Source organism: Acinonyx jubatus, chromosome D3, assembly GCF_027475565.1.
Source record: "Acinonyx jubatus isolate Ajub_Pintada_27869175 chromosome D3, VMU_Ajub_asm_v1.0, whole genome shotgun sequence".
In the NCBI taxonomy this organism is placed as follows: domain Eukaryota; kingdom Metazoa; phylum Chordata; class Mammalia; order Carnivora; family Felidae; genus Acinonyx; species Acinonyx jubatus.
Window position 1 is genome coordinate 67,734,685 of NC_069392.1, and position 20,440 is coordinate 67,755,124.

The 20,440-nt window shown below is 42.8% G+C and overlaps 2 protein-coding genes and 2 non-coding genes across 5 annotated transcripts in view; 2 read left to right on the forward strand and 2 right to left on the reverse strand.

Annotated features, from left to right (window-relative positions):
- ACAA2 (acetyl-CoA acyltransferase 2) overlaps positions 1-3,790 on the reverse strand; it is a 34,015-nt gene extending 30,225 nt beyond the window's left edge. Inside the window, exon 1 of one of the 2 annotated variants that reach the window (XM_015072245.3) lies at positions 3,391-3,790. In XM_015072245.3, the coding sequence (XP_014927731.1) occupies positions 3,391-3,406 (16 nt within the window). In that variant the 5' untranslated portion in view covers positions 3,407-3,790. The remainder of the gene's footprint in view (positions 1-3,390) is intronic. The other variant, XM_027068944.2, reaches the window with a different exon arrangement.
- Positions 3,791-4,149: 359 nt separating this feature from the next.
- LOC113602406 (small Cajal body-specific RNA 17) lies at positions 4,150-4,292 on the forward strand. Its single transcript, XR_003423826.1, has one exon. It is a non-coding gene; the product is annotated as a small Cajal body-specific RNA 17 (non-coding RNA).
- A 77-nt stretch (positions 4,293-4,369) lies between these two features.
- Positions 4,370-4,452, forward strand: LOC113602403 (small Cajal body-specific RNA 18). Its single transcript, XR_003423824.1, has one exon. It is a non-coding gene; the product is annotated as a small Cajal body-specific RNA 18 (non-coding RNA).
- A 10,828-nt stretch (positions 4,453-15,280) lies between these two features.
- Positions 15,281-20,440, reverse strand: part of MYO5B (myosin VB) — a 230,963-nt gene continuing 225,803 nt past the window's right edge. Inside the window, exon 40 of the mRNA XM_053205589.1 lies at positions 15,281-15,642. Within this exon, the coding sequence (XP_053061564.1) occupies positions 15,490-15,642 (153 nt within the window). The 3' untranslated portion in view covers positions 15,281-15,489. The remainder of the gene's footprint in view (positions 15,643-20,440) is intronic.

Consider the following 20,440-nt stretch of genomic DNA (forward strand, 5'->3'; position numbering starts at 1 on the left):
GCTACAATCCAAAATTACTGCACATATGAAGAAATGAGAAAATATGATTCATTCTCAAGAGAAAAGACAATCAACAGAGACCAACCCCAACATGATCCAAATGTTAGAATTAACAGACAGGATTTTAAAGCAACTATCTATTGTAACTGTGCTCAAGGATATAAAGGAAAATATGCTCATAATAAACGGTAAAAAAATAGAAACTATAAATCAAAATGGAAATTCTAAAACTGAAAAATATCTGAAATAAAAAATCCACTGAATGGGCTTAACAGAAGAATGGAAATAAAAGGAGAAAGATTCAGGGGCGCCTAGGTGGCTCAGTCTGTTAAGTGTCTGACTTTGGCTTGGGTCATGATCTCACGGTGCGTGAGTTCAAGCCCACCCATTGTCGGGCTCTGTGCCGATAGCTCAGAGCCTGGAGCCTGCTTCTGATTCTGTGTCTCCCCCTTTCTGCCCCTCCCCTGCTGGCACTCTGTCTCTTTCTCTCTCACAAATAAATAAACATTAAAAAAAAAAAAAAAAAGGAAAAGAAAAAGATTCAGTGACTTGGAGCACAGGTAAAAACAAATTATCCAACCGGAAGAACAGGAAAAATAACAAAGGGTCAGAACCTCAAAGTCTGACAAAGTCTGATAGGGGAACAAAGTCTGATAAAGGAACAAAGCAATTCAATGGATTAAGGGGTAGTCTTTTCAGCAAATGGCGCTGGAACTGTTACAGAACCAGGCTGGATCACTGTCAGAAAAAACAAGCGACACTCGGAGATCTTGGTGGATCGGAGTTTTATTTTACATTGGCAGGCTCAGAGGAGATCCTTCTCCAGAGATCTGAGTCCTGAGCACAAGCATGGGGGACAATTTATCGCCTGTTACAACCGGATTCCGCATTTGTAGTATTTGGTGCATGGCAAGCAGGGCAGGAAGAACCTGGAAGAATCTCTAAGCTAGGAACTAGAACTTATGTTAGTCCTGTGGGCCATCTTATGGTGTATAATTTTGCTTATTTTCTCAACAGAACTGGACACCCACATGCAAACAAAACAAAGCAAAACAAAACCAGACACAGCCTTAAACTTTTCACAAAAACTAACTCAAAACGGATCATAGACTTGGGGCGTCTGAGTGGCTTAGTCTGTTAAGTATCCATGTCTTGGTTTTGGCTCAGGTCATGATCTCACGGTTCGTGGGATTAAGCCCTGCGTCAGGCTCTGCGTCCCCTCCTCTGCTTGTGTGTGCATATGTGCGTGCTCTCTCTCAACATGAATAAACATTTTTAAAAATGGATCATAGACTTAAATGTAGAATGAAAAACTATAAAACTTGTAGAAGATAATACTGGATAAAATCTAGGTGCCTTCAGGCTTGGTGATAACTTTTAATGTTATTCTTTATTTTGAGACTGAGAGAGAGTGCATGTGCGCATGCGTGCGCAAGCAAACCCTTGGGAGAGGAACAGAGAGACAGGGAGAGAGAGAATCCCAAGCAAACTTTGCTCTCCAGGCTCCAACGGGGGCTTGATTTCATGAACCGTGACAACATGACCTGAGCCGAAATCAAGTGTCAGAGGCTTAACCCACTGAGCCACCCCGGTGCCCCAATAACTTTTTAGATACAACACCAAAAGTCTGATTCATGAAAGAAAAATGTGATTAAGTTGAATGTCATTTAAATTAAAAACTTGTGCTCTTCGAAAGACACGTTAAAGAAAGATGAAAAGAACAAGCTACAAACTGGGAGCAAATATTTACAAGACACTTACCTAACAAAGGACTGATATCCAAAATACACAAATAAATCTTAAAATTCAACAACAAGAAAACCAACAACCCAATTAAAAGTGGGCAAAAAATCTTTATAGATACCTCACCAAAGATGATATAAAGATGGCAAATAGCCGTATGAAAATACGCTGAACATCATATGTCATTAGGGACGTACAAATTAGAATAACAGTGATACTGCTATACAAGTATTAGAATGGCTAACATCCAAAACACTAACACCACCAAATGCTGGTGAGGATGCAGAACAAAAGAAATTATTTCGTTGCTGCCAGATGCAAAATCCAGGCACTATGGAAGACATTTTGGCTGTTTCTTATAAAACAAAACATACTCTACCCGTATTATCCAGCAATCACTGTTCCTCTGTATTTATACAAATGAGTTGAAGACTTACGTCCACACAAAAACCTACACATGAATGTTCACAGCAGCTTTATTCATAACTGCCAAAACTCGTAAGAAACCAAGATGTTGTTCAGTAGGTGAATGGATGTGGCACATCCATACCACAGAATATTATTCAGCAAGAAACATAAATGAGCTATCAAATCATGAAAACACATGGAGGAAGCTTAAATGCACATTGGAAAGTGAAAGAAGCCAACCTAAAAGAGCTACATAATGTAGGATTTCAACTACATGACATCTGGCAAAGGCAAAGCTACCCAGATAGTGAAAAGGTCAGTGGTTGCCCAAGGGCTTGCCAGGTGTGCTGATATGACAGCATGGGGGGTTGCAGGGTGGGGGTGGAAAGCCACTAGAAGGCAAAGGATTAACTCCACCTTCCTTTCTGTCACACTGTTAGGTAAATATTAACTCATATAACCAGATCAATTACAAAGAGCAATCAGAACAAACTAAGAACAACTGCTGCTAAAAGCACCCACTTGTTTCTGAAGTAATTTGGCAGCCATACTTAGGTGCCTAGAAGGGATACACAAACATTGCCAACAAAGCCAAATGGTAAGACAACTCTTCCTTGGGAGCAACCACCTACCAAGCACCGGGATGTGTGTTAATAACTGGGGGATTGGTTCTTCTTGTTCCTTAAAGTTAAAATTCCACTGACTGTGACCATTTGTTATAAGAAGGCAGTTTACATATATATATATATATTTTAAAGTTAATAACCCTAGTATTTATGTACTCAGTGACTGCACTTTCCTGGAGTCAGTCAATCTAAAGTAACGGAAGGGAAAGGGAGCAAGCTGGTCTTCCAACAGAATACCACCACACGTCTGGTGGAGCAGGTCACTGGGGCAGAAATGACCCTAAGAGACCATCAATTCCTCCCCATAAGCCTTCCCCACCCCGGACCAAGTCCGAGGCTGCGGCTCCTCCGTGACGCAATCCCCTGCCCTAGACCGCCGGGTGCTTAAGGCACCGCCCCCGTTCTCCTAACGGGGTGGGGCGGGGTCTACGCAAAGAACGGATTGACCTTCAAGATCAGAAGCTGGCAAATCTTGTCCTCAGCCCTCAGCTGGAAACTGCCCTGCTGTCGCTAGTGCCTTACAAGCACGTTTTCTCCTAGACCCGACCAATCCCTTCTGGTTGGGCTTTTTAGCAAATCCCCTTGCCGCCGATAAGACCCTAGCAGCGCTCACCTCGGAGAAGGGCCATGGCGGCGAGCGACACGCGGCGCAGAGTTTCCCCTCCAGCGACGCAGGCGCCCGCCCACACCCCAACTTAAGGACGTGAGGGCGGCGCCCCACGAAGCCACGCCCACGCCCTTTCACTCACATCGTGGGCCTGGCTGGCTGGCTGCCTGCGGCCTCCTCTGCCTGGAGGGAGCTTATCTCCCTTTAGACAACGCGCCACCCTGTTTGCGCATTAGCGTGGGAACCACAAGTCTGCCAGCAGCCGGGCCTTGCAGCAAAGAGCGTTCCTTGCCAGCGCATCTCCCCCTCACATTTTCGCTTTTAAAGATTTTACCTCTAAAGCGAGAGGATGATTTGACTCTACCCTGTCCATCCTATCCCTGGCCCCTCTACTCGCCCCTGTAATTACTGTTCCCCTTCATGCCCCAGCAAATCTCCATCATCACTGGACCAGGTATCCCGACGCCGAGACAGCCACAAGGTGGAAGAGGCCAGAGGAATGGGGGGTGCTGGCCCGCGCTGGCCGGAAATTGGGGGGGGGGGTGGGCACGGCGTGGAGGACTGCACGAGCCGATTGGCTGGGGCTGGCTGGCTGGCTGGGGCTGGCTGGCTGGCTGCGGAGTGCGGCTGCGCAGACCACTGGAGGCCAAGGCCCCCGGGTTTGAGAGAGACTCTAGGACTGGAAGCCAGTTGGCGGGCCGAGGAGGGTGGTGGGGTGGGGAGGTTGGCGTCCGAGGGAGTGTAGTGAGTGTCTTAGGGCAGGGACGCCCCGAGTCCCCGATATAGCCCCCGATGAGCTCGCAGTATTTTCCTTATATGATCAGGCCCCGGTGCTGGCGACGCCGCTAGCCCGGAGCCTGAAAAGATTATGAAAATGTGTCCGGCGAAGTGGGGCTGGGGACCGGGAGCCGGGAGATTAGGGGCAGCGGGTAGGCTGGAGATGAGGGAGCTTTAGGAAGGCCTCTGCCGCTGTAACTGTGAGCCCTGGTCGATGATGACGTGACCACTGCGCAATCTGAGTTCTAGGAACCAGGTGATGGAGTGTGTGCTGAGAGCTGACTGAGACCGGGGCGAACAGGACACCAGGCTGGCGGAGGCGCAGCCACAGGGCTCTGGGGTGGGCCAGGTTCCTATGCCTGGGAAGCTGCCGTGGGTTGCCTTGAGGTTTTCTGTGAACCCTCAGGGACTCCTCCCCTGCTTATGGGGAGAGGGGAGGGAGATACGGTCCAAGATCCCTAGGGGATGCCTGAAACTAAGTAGTACCAAGTCCTATATATACTATGTTTTTTTCCCCTATATGTATATACCTATGATAAAGTTTATAATTTAGGTACGGTAAGAGATTAACAATAGCACACAGCATACTGTAATAAAAGTTACCTGAATGTGGTCTTTATCTCTCAAAATATCTTGTGATAATGTGAGGTGATCAAATGTCTACCTGATGAAGTCAAGTGAGGTAAAGGACTAGACATTGTGACACAGCCTTAGGCTACTGTTGACCTTCTGACACCTTAGAAGGAGAATCATCTGCTTTGGGGACCCTGGTTGACCACAAGTGACTTTGGGTAACTGAAAACGGAGGAACGTGAAATGGCAGATGAGAGGGTTAAGTTATACTCTTAAGTCCATGAACACTTGGCTCATGTCACGTTAGACATCAACATTTACAGCTTTGCTTAAGGCAGAATTTCCATGTGGTCACATGTGCAAATCTTAAATTGGTTGAATTGCGCAAGTATATACCTTCTTGTAACCCAAACTGCCATCAGCTGTAAAAATAAGAAGAACCTCAGATTTATTCCTTTTCTCCTGTTACTTTAATTTGTGTGAATGCTGGAAATTGATAGTCGATTTAATACATAGGTACGTTCTGAGAGTTATTAACTTAAAAAAAAAAGGGGGGGGGCGCCTGGGTGGCGCAGTCGGTTAAGCGTCCGACTTCAGCCAGGTCACGATCTCGCGGTCCGTGAGTTCGAGCCCCGTGTCAGGCTCTGGGCTGATTGATGGCTCAGAGCCTGGAGCCTGTTTCCGATTCTGTGTCTCCCTCTCTCTCTGCCCCTCCCCCGTTCATGCTCTGTCTCTCTCTGTCCCAAAAATAAAATAAACGTTGAAAAAAAAAAAAAAGGCAACCTAGTTTTTCACAAGAAATGTATGTAGTCAATAGAATTCTGACGGAGATCAAAGCATCCCATCTGCTAGATGATATTTTACACCTGCATTTTCTGATGATTAACAGGGAGTTGTAATAAAAGCTGCCATCTTTTGGATACTGTGTGCCCAGCATTGTGCCAGGCACTTACACTGTTTATAATTCTTATACCCAGGTGGTACAGTAATTACATAAAATGGAATAATATACAATTTATACGCATTGGACAAATTCTGAGGGTCATTCTACAACCCCAGGAGATAGATGTTTTGTTTTTCTTTTTCATTTTATAAATGAAGAAGCTTAGGCCCAGAGAAACCAAAGAACTTGCCAAGGCGTCAAATCTAGAAAATTGCTGAATTAGAATTTTGAGCCCTGATCCTCAAATGCCCCAGGCCTGTATTGTCTTTGGCATTTACAGGATACAGAATAGAGGAGTAGGGTAGAAGAGAGGACAGGTATCATTAGCTAAGGTATATGTTGTACAAAATGAAAGGTGAATGTTAAGTGAATCTTCTTTAGAGGAAGAAATACTGTATTTGGGAAGAAATCCTGTTACTTTCAGTGTATGATGGCTCAGGTTCAGAAGGTTTATTTGCTTTTTTCTGCAGGGGAGGAGGTGTGGGTGAGATAAAGTGGTTTCAGGCAGGTGGAGAGGTGAGGCAATGAGTCAGTACTAGATATTTACCTTTTCTTGACCAGGGTTCCGACAGGAAACGATTTGAGTGACAATTTTTTAAATTTTCTCAAAGATGATACAGAGCAAGTACCATTGCAGATGCACAGGAGTTAAGTTATTTCATTGCATATAGTGGAAACCTTGGGGCATTCAAACTTGATTTGGGTGTGACAGCTAGTAACCCAGTGTTAGTATTTTTTTGCCATTATAGTTCCCGTGTTCAAGGCTTATTTTTTTCTTTAGGGCTAATTATTGGTTCGGATGGTTTAGGCTGCAAATAACAGAAGACTTGACTTAAACTGTCTTACACAATAACGTTTTCATTGTTTCACATAACAAGAAGCCTCCAAGCATTACCATGTCATCAAGCACTCAGGCTTTTAGTTGTTACAGCTGTAGGCATCATGTCTGCACAAAACCATGTTCAAAGAGAGGAAGGTGAGTATTTCCCATGTCTTTATCAAGAAGGGACATCTTTCTCTTCTGTTTCATCGGCCAGAATTGAGTTGTTTGCCCATGCTGTCGTTGCAAAAGTGGCTGGAAAAACAGGTCTGTGTTTTTCAATTTCTATCTTGGAAAGCAGGCTCTGCCAGTAAGGATGAAAACTGGAAAAGGCTGTTGGGCAAGTGACCATCAGTGTCAGGCACGAAGCCCTGTATTAGCAATTACACAGACTTTCATGCAACCTACACCCTCTCCTATTGCATACTGACCTCTCTAAATTGCTATGATGAATTTGGATTTGTATAGCTTAGCCCATGAATGAGAAGTTGGAGCTCTGGCGTTTTGCACTCCCTGTCAATCAAGAGTTCTGCTTTAGCAGTGTCCTCTGGTTAGACGAAAGGTACTGTGCAATTGCTCAAATTTGTTACTGAATCCAGTGTCAACATTTATTTAAAATGGGTAAACAGGGTGCCTGGGTGGCTCAGTCAGTTGAGCGTCCGACTTCGGCTCAGGCCATGGTCTCACGGTTTACAGATTCAAGCCCCACGTGGGGCTCTGTGCCGACAGCTTGGAGCTTGGAGCCTGCTTTGGATTCTGTGTCTCCCCCTCTCTCTCCCCCTCCTCCACTCACTCTCTGACTCAAAAATATACACATTAAACAAACAAACAAACAAACAAAAAAAGAAATGTCACTAAAATCGATGGATCCTAAAACCCTTGGGTAAATGGTTTACATATATAAGAACCTGTAAATATATGTAAGGACATTTACATAGTCTCAGAGTATCATGAAGAGGAAAATGTACCCTCACAAAAGAGAAATCTTGGGAATATTACCACCTTAACCAAATGACAAAGCTTAACATCACCAATAATGGGAGAAGCTAACACCATACATCCCCTTGGAGCATTGGGGACACAACCTCACCTATGTGGGATCTCTCCAAAAAATGTCTGACTGGAATGTAATCCTAAGGAAACAATCAGATAAATCCAAATGAAGAGATGTTCTGCAAAGCAACTGACCTAAAGTCTTCAAAAATATCGATGTTGTGGAAAAAAAAAAAGTCTAGTATTAAAGGAACTAGGGATTAACATTTAATGCAATGTGGGATCTCTAATTGGAAACTGGGTTAAAAGCAACTACTCTAAAAAAACAGCAGCAACAACAAACCAAGAAACTCCAAAGCAAAAACAAAACAAAACCAAAAAACCAAAAAAACAGCAACTCAAAAGAACAGAATTGGGACATTTGGGAGGAACTTTAATACAAGTTATATGAGATAGTTGTATTGACATACTTTTCCTGATGTTAATTTTATTGTAGAAATGTGGGAGATTGTCCTCTTTTCTTAGGAGCAGCTGTGGTGAAGAATAAGGATGTCTGCAATTCATTTTCCAGTGACTCAGAAAAAAAAATGCATACAAATATACTGACAGAGAAAGAGAGAAAGCAAATATGGCAAAATATTACCAATTAGGGAATCTAAATCAAGAGAGTATGGTTGTTTATTATTTTGTTTTTATAACTTTATTATAGGTTTTTAACTTTCTCAATATAAGAATGCAAAAGGATCTTTCAAGTAAGCCCCAAAATTATCTGAAACAAATTATTTTCTAAAATCTGTAGTCCTTTTCATGTTTAGCCATACAGCCAATATATATGACACTAAGTATGTATATCCAAATTAGTTATTTTATAATTCTTTTGGCCTAGACGTGAAACCTCTCATGAGATGTAAAGTCTTAGATATTTAGCTTTCAGTATTTTTTTTTTAATGTATTATTTCTGTACTTATTTTTTGGGAAAAACAAGTAGCTTAGTATAAAACTGGAAATCAGCCACTGTATTGTAAACCTGTAAATTCTAATTATTAAGATTTAATTAAGATTTCATAAATATTAAGCCTCAGCCTTATCTCCCACATTTTCTGGATAATTTTCCTATACTTAAACATCCTATAATACTCAAAATTAATGGTAGCTTAAGCAGCAACGGCTTTAGTAGTTTCAGTAATGGAAACTAGGGAGAGCTGGTGAAGTCATTAGGAGATAGAAAAAATTTTCAAAATGAGCATATGAATTTGAATGAATGAAAGAAGAGAGTTTGTTAATCTTCAGTAGTTTGGAATATTACGTATGTGCTCACTGTTAATCTGCTTTGGTGACAGCTTCAATTTTTGATCGTTAAAAAGGCAATTATTACCTCTGGTGTGGTTTTGCCTTCACAACAAATACCTACTCGTCAGAAAGTTCAAGTTACTAAACAAGCACATCAGAAATGAAATGTAGGGGCACGTGGGTGGCTCAGTTGGTTAAGCGTCAGACTTCAGCTCAGGTCATGATCTTGTGGTTCATGAGTTTGAGCCCCATGTTGGGCTCTGTGCTGACAGCTCAGAGTCTGGAGCCTGCTTCGGATTCTGTGTCTCCCTCTCTCTCTCTGCCCCTCCCCTGCTCCTGCTTGCTCTCATTCTCTCTCTCTCTCCCTCTCTCTCACTCATGAATAAATATTAAAAAAAATTTTTTTTAATCTTTATTTTTGAGAGAGAGAGAGAGAGAGAGAGCGTGAGCAGGGGAGGGACAGACAGAGAGGGAGACACAGAATGTGAAGCAGGCTCCAGGTTCTGAGCTGTCAGCACAGAGCATGATGCAGGGCTCGAACTCATGGACCGCGAGATCATGACCTGAGCCGAAGTCGGACGCTTAACCGACTGAGCCACTCAGGCGCCCCATGAATAAACATTTTAAAAAAATGAAATGTAGACCGAAATAGACGCCGATTTGCTGAACTTTCTCAAGTTTACCGCAAATCTTGGTGTATTGTAATAACCTTAAGACATTGTCACAAACTGAGGTGAAGGATATATATCGCGTTTTTCTCCTCCACGTGTTAAAAGTTGTTTGCAGTGTCTGCATCCTTACCAAGGCTTAGAATTACACTTAGTGATATAGCCATAGGCAAATGTCTATACTTCTTTGGTTCTAATTTTACTCTGCAAATTGCTCATGTTGGTGGATGGGGAGAAACACTAGGTTGATGCCCTTCAGCCAGACTCCTCCTGGAACACACCCTTGTTTGAGCGGTTCTGTGCGGGCTTTAATACAGGCTGCAACAAGGGAGATCACTCAGCAGGGGCAGGGCTTAGGGGTTGGAGAGGCATCTCAGTGAGAGGGTGTTAGGAGGTAGTTAGGTGATTTGGGGAGAGTCCAGAGAAGCAGGGCTTCACTCTGAGTTGGGTGCTGTCTGGAAGTAGGAACAAGTCTTTGGGTAATATAAGCCTATCCAGGAGGAGGCAGGTCTGAGCTGGACTAATGGCAGCTGGTGAAGTTGCATTCACTCCCGTTGGCTGGGAGAGGACAGGCGTGGCAGCGTGTGATTTGCCAGTGTTCTTGTCTTCGTGCTTAGACAGAACTACCAAGTGGTCTCGTGTTGTCTCACTTATTCAGAGAGCGACCCTGTCTGTTGTTTTGTGAGACTTGGTGTGAAGGGAGACACTGTAGGGCCCGTCCTGCTTCTCACGCCACCCAGGCCTCGCTCTAAGGGCAAGACCAGGTCCCGGATGTCGGGCTGCTTTTCTTTCTCAACTCTAAGTCGTTAAGTGTGTCCTGTATGAAATTTTGGCTCTTTGCAGACGGTTTTCGTGTTGAGGTCTTGATGGTAAGCCTAGACCTCTCTGGGTATGAGGTGAAAGCTGTCCTGAAGAGTTTAGTCTTCCCTCAGCCACTCAGAAAAGAGGGGGAGCCCGTTCTCAGGTTGGAAGTTGGGTTTCACAGGTAACTTTTTACTGACCAGTATTTGTGTGTCATGAAATACTTCATAGCGGTTCCTGGTGATGGGTGTTGAAGGGCACCATCCCCAGAGAAGCCTTATTTCTATACCTATGGGTGGGGCTGTGATGTAGCTTTCAAAGATTTCCAGGGTGTTTTGGTGTGTGCTCCTGTAGGTAAGAAACGCACCCGTGCTTCTGTATAAGTGTCGTTTCTGGGCTACAATGTTCCATTGGCCAATTTGCCTATCTGTGCCTTTTCCACACATCTTAATTACTGAAGTTTTATACTAAGTCTTGACGCTCGTCAGGAAAGTTTTCCCTTTCTCTGAAGTAAGGTTTTCCTTATCCCTGGGTCTTTGCATTTCTATGTCAATTTTAGAATTAGCTGGTCAATTTTCACCAAAAAACTGTTGAGATTTTTTGATTCTGTACATAGATCAACTTGGAGACAACTGACAATGCTTTTGTGGTATTGAGTCTTCCGATCTGTAAATGTGATAGAATTTCTCCAGGTTGTCATTGTTTCACTTACATTATAAACTCCTCCATACAGGTCTTATATTTTCCCACTATTTTTAAATGCCATGTGCAAAGTTATACAAAGGACTGAGTCGATCTCTGGGCTCTGTGCCCTGTACCATGGATCTACTGGTCTTCCTACACCAAACTACCTTGTTTGAATTCTGTAGCTTTAAAGTAATTGCTCAATAAGTCTGCTATTTTACAGGGAAAGTTTTCCCCCACATCCAACACGTGGGCTGAAGCTTGCCGACCCCGTGTTTAAATGATCATGGTGCATGTTTGGACGTAGGGGGCCCTGGAATGAAGTTTCTCAAGCAGGCATTAAAAATAAACTTTTCAGCCAATAGATAGCCTCAGAGTTTTAAAGTTCATTTAGATGTGGCACACCACTTTATTCAAAAGTATTTATTTCCACAAATTTTTATCCACAGCTGAATATTACAGTGACTAATACAACAAGCATCTTTCTATAAACAAAGGTGTAGTTTACAGATTTTTCAAAATGAAAAAATATTTTTATCAGTAGTATTTCCTCTTACAATGTTAGATTCACCCCAGGATTGGAGGTGAACCCTTTACAGAGAAGCAGTCTTTCATCTAACCCTCAGTTGCTGGCAAAATGTTATATCCAAATCTGGGTTATTCTGATACAGTATCGTTTTAGAAAGTAGCTTAAATTCACTTCTGATTGCCTTTATTAGAGTTAGAAATGTCTTTAGGAAAACCAATCTTTAGTATCTAATGACCTTTATAATAAGAAAAAACCCAGTTCTATATTGGTCATTGGCATTAACCTCTAATTTTTCTACACCCCCTAATTCTCTAATTATGGCACCAACATGTACAAAAAAAGGAATTTTGGCTATTTGGCTCATGCAGCAAATTAACTGAGAAATTGACTGCAGAGAAATATTCTATGAGGATAAACTAAGGGGTCCCGCCCCATGCTGTCACACTGTAGTAACCCTTTAGTCCCATAGGCAGGATAGAAGTGCTTCAATTCAGGATATCCCTTGCTGCCTAGAATTAGGTCAAACGTATGAAAACAATTACATAGATGCAAAAGAAGGGGATTCTAATTTATTCACTATAATCTTAATGCATTAAAACTCTAAATAGTGGTGTATTGGTGGCAGCAGTGTTTTTTTCTAAGGGTTCCAAGTTCCTGGTTTTGTTTTGTTTTTATAAAAGCCTGAAAATTTCATGGTATAGGACAATCAAGGGAAGAAAGTCCTACCGAAAGGGGAAGAACAGTATTTTCCTTTGGGTCTACTCTGCTCTCCAGGTACCATACACCTCACCGCAGCTATGACGATCCAGGGAGAACACACGGCTGTTGCCAGCTCTGATTATTAATAGGTACATCACGCACACTTCTATCAGTAAGCAGAGAGGCTCCCTCTTATACCTAAAACACAAACGGTCTATAAATATTTGATTTTTGGGTAATCTTTAAGATGCTGTTTCAAGAGACCAATCAAAACTCCACCATGATGTCGAATGTTAACATTCTTCCCACGGCAACACTTATTCCAGAGAAATAATTGGCGACTCAGTTATCTTAGTAACTGCCGAAGGCACATGGTGAGAGGGGTGTCGACTAAATTTTAAACAGTAAAAAATAAAGACAGCTATCTAGTGCAGAGTTCAAATCTTGATGTTGAATTAAGTTACATTGAGTCATTGATTTCATGAAGGTGGATAATGTTTAACTTTAAAAATGCGAAAAATAAAAATGCTAATAAGTGATTCAAGTTTCTCTGACGATGCTCCTTCCAGTCTCCAAGTGTTAAATAGGGCCAATCGAAACATTAACCGATCACTGTATTTCTTGTCAGTGCTCCATAAAAGACCATTTGTTTTTTAATTTTTTTTCAACGTTTATTTTTGGGACAGAGAGAGACAGAGCATGAACGGGGGAGGGGCAGAGAGAGAGGGAGACACAGAATCGGAAACAGGCTCCAGGCTCTGAGCCATCAGCCCAGAGCCTGACGCAGGGCTCGAACTCCCGGACCGCGAGATCGTGACTGGGCTGAAGTCGGACGCTTAACCGACTGCGCCACCCAGGCGCCCCAAGACCATTTGTTTTTAAAGCATACATAAATTAAACATAGCTCCAGTGAAATCTCTCTTCTGGAAAAGAACTTAATCTGCCATTTCTTGGACTAAGTAGAGGACTATTCATAATGCCCCACCCCTGGCTCCCGCCCTGCATTTAATTGCCAAGCTTTTATTCAATGAGTCCTTGGCACCTAGTGATTAACTAGTGACCCACAGGGATAGAGAGGAGGAGGATGTACGACAGAATATAAGGACAGTAAACCATTGCTTTTATGGAATCACTGCCCTTCAAACTCCTTAACACACTCTAAACAAAGCCATTTGGGGCTATCTTGAAGATTAAGGACAGTCCTTACGTGAGAGACTCCGTTTTAAACTAAAGTGCAGCAACAAGCAAATTATACTTAATAAACTTTAAAAAGAGGTAGCCACAGACCTAGTAGGTTTAGACTGGCCTTCCAAAGTCTTTGTGGGCGTCAGATGAACTTAAGTGTACTGGGCCGAGGGTCAGGCACGGCTCTGCAGATAGCCAAGAGGAGCATGTTTACTGCAGAGGGGTCACGCTGGAGACCCGGATTTGGACAGGATGGTCAAGAGTCTTCGCCCAGGTGCTGGGCCTTGTCCTACCCCAGCAGCCGCAAGAATGGCAGAGGAAGTGGAGCCGAAAGGGCACAGTATGCAGTACCATTCAGGGCTTGGAGTGTGTGATGTTTCTGGGAGCCTTCCTAGTTGCCTGGCTGAGTAACAGGGTGTGTGTGTGTGTGTGTGTGTGTGTGTGTGTGTGTGTGTGTGTGTGTGTGTGTGTGTGTGTGTGTGTGTAGGGGGGGGATGTTCTACCTGCAGTTCACGGAGAAGTCTTATCTTCTCAGCGTAATAGGCTCTCCTTGGTTTTGCAGAACAGATGGTGTTTGGTCATGGGAACAGCATACTGTTAATCTACTAGAAATATGGAAAAAAATCATTAAAAAAAGTGGGCGTGGAGAACTATGCAGGATTTTCTAACCAATGCCCCCTTTGAAGAGGCAAGGGAAAAACCAATAAAAGCAACAAAGTCTGTAATACTTCACTGAATACTCTTTAATCCTTTTTTTCAAAGCAGAGATATTTCCGATGTTTATGTGTTAATTTAAAAAAAAATATTGAAAATAACCTGACACAGGGGACACAGGTTATTCTCACTCTTTAAAAAGAGCACACACACATACACAAACCCAAAGAACTTGGGTAATAATAATCCCTGATTTTAAAAAGGTTTTTTTAAAAAGGTTTTTTTCAAATAATCCAGTTTGCAAGATGAATTTTTCCTTTACTATTTTGATCATCTGGAATTACAGTGAATTATATGATGCTCTTATTGGAAGTTTTATGGCATTAAGGGCATTGCAGGCTTTCATATGAACTTGTTTGGTTTTTAATCTGTAAATAAAACTTGGTTTTCTTTTCTAATATTTAGCTTATGCACATTTTCATTGGACTAGCATTAGAAGCAAAGAATATCTTTCCATCTTGCTCACATTTTAAGTTTGGGACCATAGCATTTGAAAAAAAAATTTTTTTTTAACATTTATTCATTTTTGAAAGTGTGTGAGTAGGGGAGGGGCAGAGAGGGAGACACAGAATCTGAAGCAGGCTCCAGGCTCTGAGCTGTCAGCACAGGGCCTGATGCAGGGCTCGAACTCACAAACTGCGAGATCATAACCTGAGCAGAAGTTGGATGCTCAACCAAATGAGCCACCCAGGTGCCCCCTTGGGACCACAGCATTTTTAGCATTATTCCTTCACAAACCCAAGACTACGCAAAAAGGGTTTAAGCACATTAGGGACTGAGTCTTATAATTTTGCTTTCCCAGTACTCGGAATGTTTCATTGGGAGGTCAGTTACACCACCGTCTCTGCATCACCAGGCATTCAAAATATTTTTGACAAACTTCTCACAAGGCCCCTGTATTTTTGTTCTCAGAACATCTCCCCACAAACTCATCTGCACCTGTGGTTTGTTGACCTGGAAAAATGTTATCCAGTATGCAACAGTATCAGGGTTATTAGTACCATTATTTGTTAAAAGTCCTCTGAAGGCAATTTATATGATTTACATATTTTTAATATTCTTTTACTTTGGGCATTCTCCAGTTATATGGAAAGATCAAAACTAGGCAGTTTCCATTTTATAGATTGGCACCTTTTATATGGCCATGGGGACTGCTTGGTGGCTGTAGATTATTATAATATGAACTCATTTAGACTGAAATCATATACTTAAAAAAACTGTCCATATTTCAAGTGTTTTATTCTGAGTAGTAGGTACAAAAAATAATGACAGATGTGTCTTATTTCATATAGTTCAGCACTCTGTGCAGGTTCTCAGTCTCTGATGTGATCCACTTTTAAAGATTTAATAGATCCTTGAATTTACTTTACAGTATGGATTTCCTTCTTGCTCTCATTGGAAATGGAGCCAAAGGTGGGAAGGTGTCTTGTCAGACCTCATTGAGGAACTCCAGATTGAGATATGCTGGGATGTGGATGGAGTCCATGGTCAGAGAGGATGGGTTAAATGGAAACAACACTGGAAACATGTGCTTGAAGTCTAACAGCAGTTGCTGAGGGTCATTCCGCTCTTGCAGTTGTGCCTGTGGGGAAGAATGAGACCATGTAAAATACTTAAAACACCTAAAGATAGCCAGTTTAGGTGAACTCACAAAAGTGAATTAGCGTGTATCATGGAAATATTTAACACAATTAGGTTGGGCTTTGGGAAAACGTGGCCTCCCTGTCCCTGGGGTTATTTGGCAGGAGAGGAGCCCTGTTGTAGGCTTGTTGGAGAGATGACTTTAAGCTCTCCCCTAATGCTAGAATAGAAAAACTACATTTCAGGTGCAAATCATGTGGACAGGTGCTGTAGTGAAGTGGTTAAGACCGTGGGGTCTGGAAACAGACAGCCTGAGCTCTGATCTGGTACCACCCTGGGCAAATTTCTGAACCTGTCTACACCTTAGTTTTCTCATCTGTAAACTGGAACGGGGAGAGTGACAGCATATAAAATGGCAGAGTGGGAAGCACTGGGGCTCAGTCCCTCCACTGAAGCAACCATTGAGCTGGAGAAAGCAATTGCTATCAACTCTCTTGGAACTCTGGAAACTGACTGGACACTTACAACGAGCAGGAGTATGCCTGATGAAGGGGGAGGCTGCTTATGTTCACTAAGAGAGCAGTATGTATGAACCAGCCACTATTCCCCAGTCTCCAGCCCCTTGCAGCTGTTGGGGGAGAAGCCCACACTCCTGGAGAAGCTGGCCAGTGTGGCAGGGCAGGCAGTGGAAGCTTGTCCTCCAAAAATGTGGGGTTGTGCACTTGTTGGTCTGGCATTCCCTGATGGACTGGCACAAATGCCTGCCTTGATTTTGGCCTCTTTTGGGAGACGGTGGCTTCCCCCAGTGGCATCAATTGGAAGATTTAAGCCTCTTTCCTTTCCCCCTCTATCTGCAGCCAGACATTTTAGGAAAAGTATAATGACTGAAAGGAAACTTTTCAGTTTACTAAAGGGGTTCAACAGCAGACTTGGGCAGGCAGAAGAAATGATCAGTGAACTTGCAGATAAGGCAACTGAAACTATCCAGTTGGAGGAACACATAGAAAAAAGATGAATAAAAGCGAACAGAACCTGAGGGACCTGTGGGACACCATAAAGCGTACAACGTATATGTCACAGTAGTCCAGAAAGAGAAAAGAGAAAGGGGAAGAAAATATCTGAAGAAATAATGGTCAAAAATGTCCCAAATCTGACGAAAGACACCCCTCTCTCCCCCCTCCAAGAAACTCAACAAACTCCAAGCAAGATAAAAAAAAAAAAAAAAAAAAGACCCAAGTGGGATCAAAAAGATTCACACTGAGACACATCAGAGTCAAATTATCAAAGCCCAACAACAAGGAGGGAATCTTGAAAGCAGCAAGAGAGAAAGGACTCCTGCATACAACAAGGTGTCCTCAAGGAAGATTATGAATGGATTTCTCATCAGAAACCATGGAGGTCAGAAGGGAGTCCTGAAAGAAACTGTTAACCAAAAACTCTACATCCAAAACCATTCCTCAACAATGAAGGGGAAATGGAGTCCTTTCCAGATAAACAAAAGCAGAAGAAACAAAAGAAAGTCCTACAGGCTGAAATAAAAGGGCACTGGACAGTAACTCAAAGCCACAGAAGAAATAAAGAACATAGGTAAATGTAAAAGCCAGCAGCGGACTTTTGGTTTGTAATTCCTTTTTCCTATACAGTTTATACAGATACAGAAAACAATGATAAATTTCTGTCAATGGGAACATATGTGGAACACACGTGGCCTGTGACAATAACAAAATAACGACAGAAGGACAGAGATGGGTAGCAGTGGAACTCGCGTACTCCTGAAACTGAGTTGGTATTATTTAAATTAGGTTGTTGTGGGGCGCCTGGGTGGCTCAGTCGGTTGGGTGTCCGACTTCAGCCCAGGTAATGATCTCGCGGTGAGTTCGAGCCCCGCGTCAGGCTCTGGGCTGACGGCTCAGAGCCTGGAGCCTGCTTCCGATTCTGTGTCTCCCTCTCTCTCTGCCCCTCCCCTGTTCATGCTCTGTCTCTGTCTCAAAAATAAATAAACTTAAATTAGGTTGTTGAGAGTTTCAGATGTTAACTGTGATCAACAAGGTGACTACTAATAACTAAAAAAAAATATATACAGAAAATGAAAGCAGGGAATCAAAATGGTATACTACGAAAACCACACACACACACACACACACACACACACACACAGGCAGTCATGAGGAACATAAAATCTAGGCAGGCACACAGAATACCAGTAGCTGCATGTCAGACGTGATTACTGATGGAGTGCGCATCGTGTTTAGTACATAGGATGGTGTCTGGCACTAGGTGAGTCCCATGTTTGCTCTGATCTTTACATGTTCCTTTGTACCTTCTGCCTGTGCACATCCCATCAACCTCTGAACCGTGAACCCAGGTGCAACTGTACTTTTATAAACGCTGCTGAGACTGGTTCACTGAGTGCTTCCAAGAGGAAAATCAACACAGCCTGAATCTGTAAAAACACAGGTCGTCTCCTACGAGCTTCAACTGTGAAAGCTTTCCCCCTTGTTAGGAAGCCACACCCATTGCCCCAGGTAGTGACAACATTTTGACATGTTGTAACTTTCTACAGGTTTCATTATTTCCCCGTTTTGGAGAAGGCTGAGGATGCTGATCTACTAAACTCTCCCCCGCATTCATTAGCACATCACATCTGACTAACGCTCCTAGCACCTCCGGTTTTCTAAAGCCTTCAAGCAGGGCTGAGGTCAGTAATAACGCAGTAGTGTTTGAAAAGTGTTGGGAAACAGGTTTCTAGAACAAAATCAGTGTGGGCATAGGATTGAGAGGGGATTCTATGGTGGCTGTGGAGCGCATAAAGGTGTACCTACATGGACAATGAATGGAAAATGCTTTCAATTTCCAGCTGTTGATTTAATTTTTTTTAATGTTTATTCATTTTTCAGAGGTGGGGGAGGGAGGGAAGGGCAGTGAGAGAGGGGGAGACAAAATCCGAAGCAGGCTCCAGGCTCCGAGTTGTCAGCGCAGAGCCCGACACGGGGCTTGAACCCATGAACTGTGAGATCATGACCTGAGCCGAAGTTGGACGCTTACCTGACTGAGCCACCCAGACACCCCCAAAACCGAAAATTTTTGATAGTATTGCCAGCTACTGAAATTGGTAGCTGAAGAAGACTCAGAACCTGACTTGGATCTTCAGAGGCCATCTGCTCAACCTCTGCTGCCTTTTGTCTGTGCCCTCAGTTCAAAGCCAAAGTCTGACATGGCAGTATTCTTTGACCTCTGGCCTGGCTGCTCTCCTAAACAGTGCCTCTGTCAACAAGCAGTTCCAGCTCTCCCTCTGATGTGTGTGTCTTAGATATTTAAAGCCAAATAAGACTTCCTAAACTCATATTTTGGTTCGTGTAAATTATCATTGCCCCATAAAAATCAGTGCTGAGTCAGACAGCCCAGTAGCTTCTCTTCTGTCGTCAAACTCTTCCTCTAATTTCAGTAGCTGACTACAGCTGTGTCCTAACTGGATCTTTCCACCTCAGTGTCCCTGCCTCTTGAAATAGCCGTGTAGGTCAAACCTCTGTCTGCTTTTCCCTGTGGTCTGCCTGTCACTACATTTTCTCTCCTGCCCTTGGAAGAACAACCTTCTATCTGACTTGGCTTCCCGCCCTTGACCTGCAGGCGTCTCTTCTCTACTTATACACAATGCTGGAGTTTGTTTATTTGCTATTGCTGACTTTCTCTATCCCTGGATCTCTACAATGAAATGCTGTAAGGTTCTCTGAATAGAACCCCAAGTATACGTCAAAGGGAATAGCTTCTTATACCCCATGTCTTCTCAAGGTTCTTCAGTGTCTTTGATAAACCCCGATTTTAATCTCCCTTTCCTGACTCCTCTGACCATTTGCCTCCATTTCTTTTTATCTGTGTTTCATATGTTGGTGTCACTTCACTAGCTAAAGAGGTTTAGAGGCGTGAGAAAGTATTGTATCTCCTCAAGATGTTCCCCATTTATAACAACAGGAGAAACTATCACTGTTTTTGAGTCATCTGGATGTGATTCATTATGCAGATGCTATCAGCCACAGTCACACATAAAAATTAGGCATTCAGCTCAAATCCTCTATGGCTCAGCTTTAGGAAGCTCATCGTTAAGTAAAAAAAAAAAAAAAATCCCATAATCTCAAGACAGATTTAAATAATCATTTCCCTAATATATTTTCTCTCAAGCGTATTCCCAAGGGCAAATATTATAAGTCTTAGAGACAAGACCAAAGAGCTCAAATTGTTTTTTTTTTTTTAAATTTTTTTTTTAACGTTTTTATTTATTTTGAGACAGAGAGAGACAGAGCATGAACAGGGGAGGGTCAGAGAGAGGGAGACACAGAATCTGAAATAGGCTCCAGGCTCTGAGCTGTCAGCACAGAGCCCGACGCGGGGCTCAAACCCACGGACCGCGAGATCGTGACCTGAGCCGAAGTCGGCCGCTCAACCGACTGAGCCACCCAGGCGCCCCTCAAATTGTTTTCTTAAAAAATATTTCTTAGTTCGGTTCATGGGTGGGGCAGATATTCTGCTTACTTTGTTAATTCTATTTGGTGCTATAGTTCAGTGAAGTGATAGTGGCAAATAATACTTAGACTAGGTCTAAAATCTGAGCAGAGATGATAAAAGTCTTGTGTGTGTGTGTGTGTGTATATCATATATATAAAGTTATTTATAGGTGATATGGTTAGTGTTTACCTAAAGGGAAAGCCTAAGAATGTAAGGTTCTTTGGCATAGAATATAACCAAAAATTTATTAATAAAGAGAAGGCTAAAACCTAAACTTTGATTTCCTTTAGTAGGTTTAG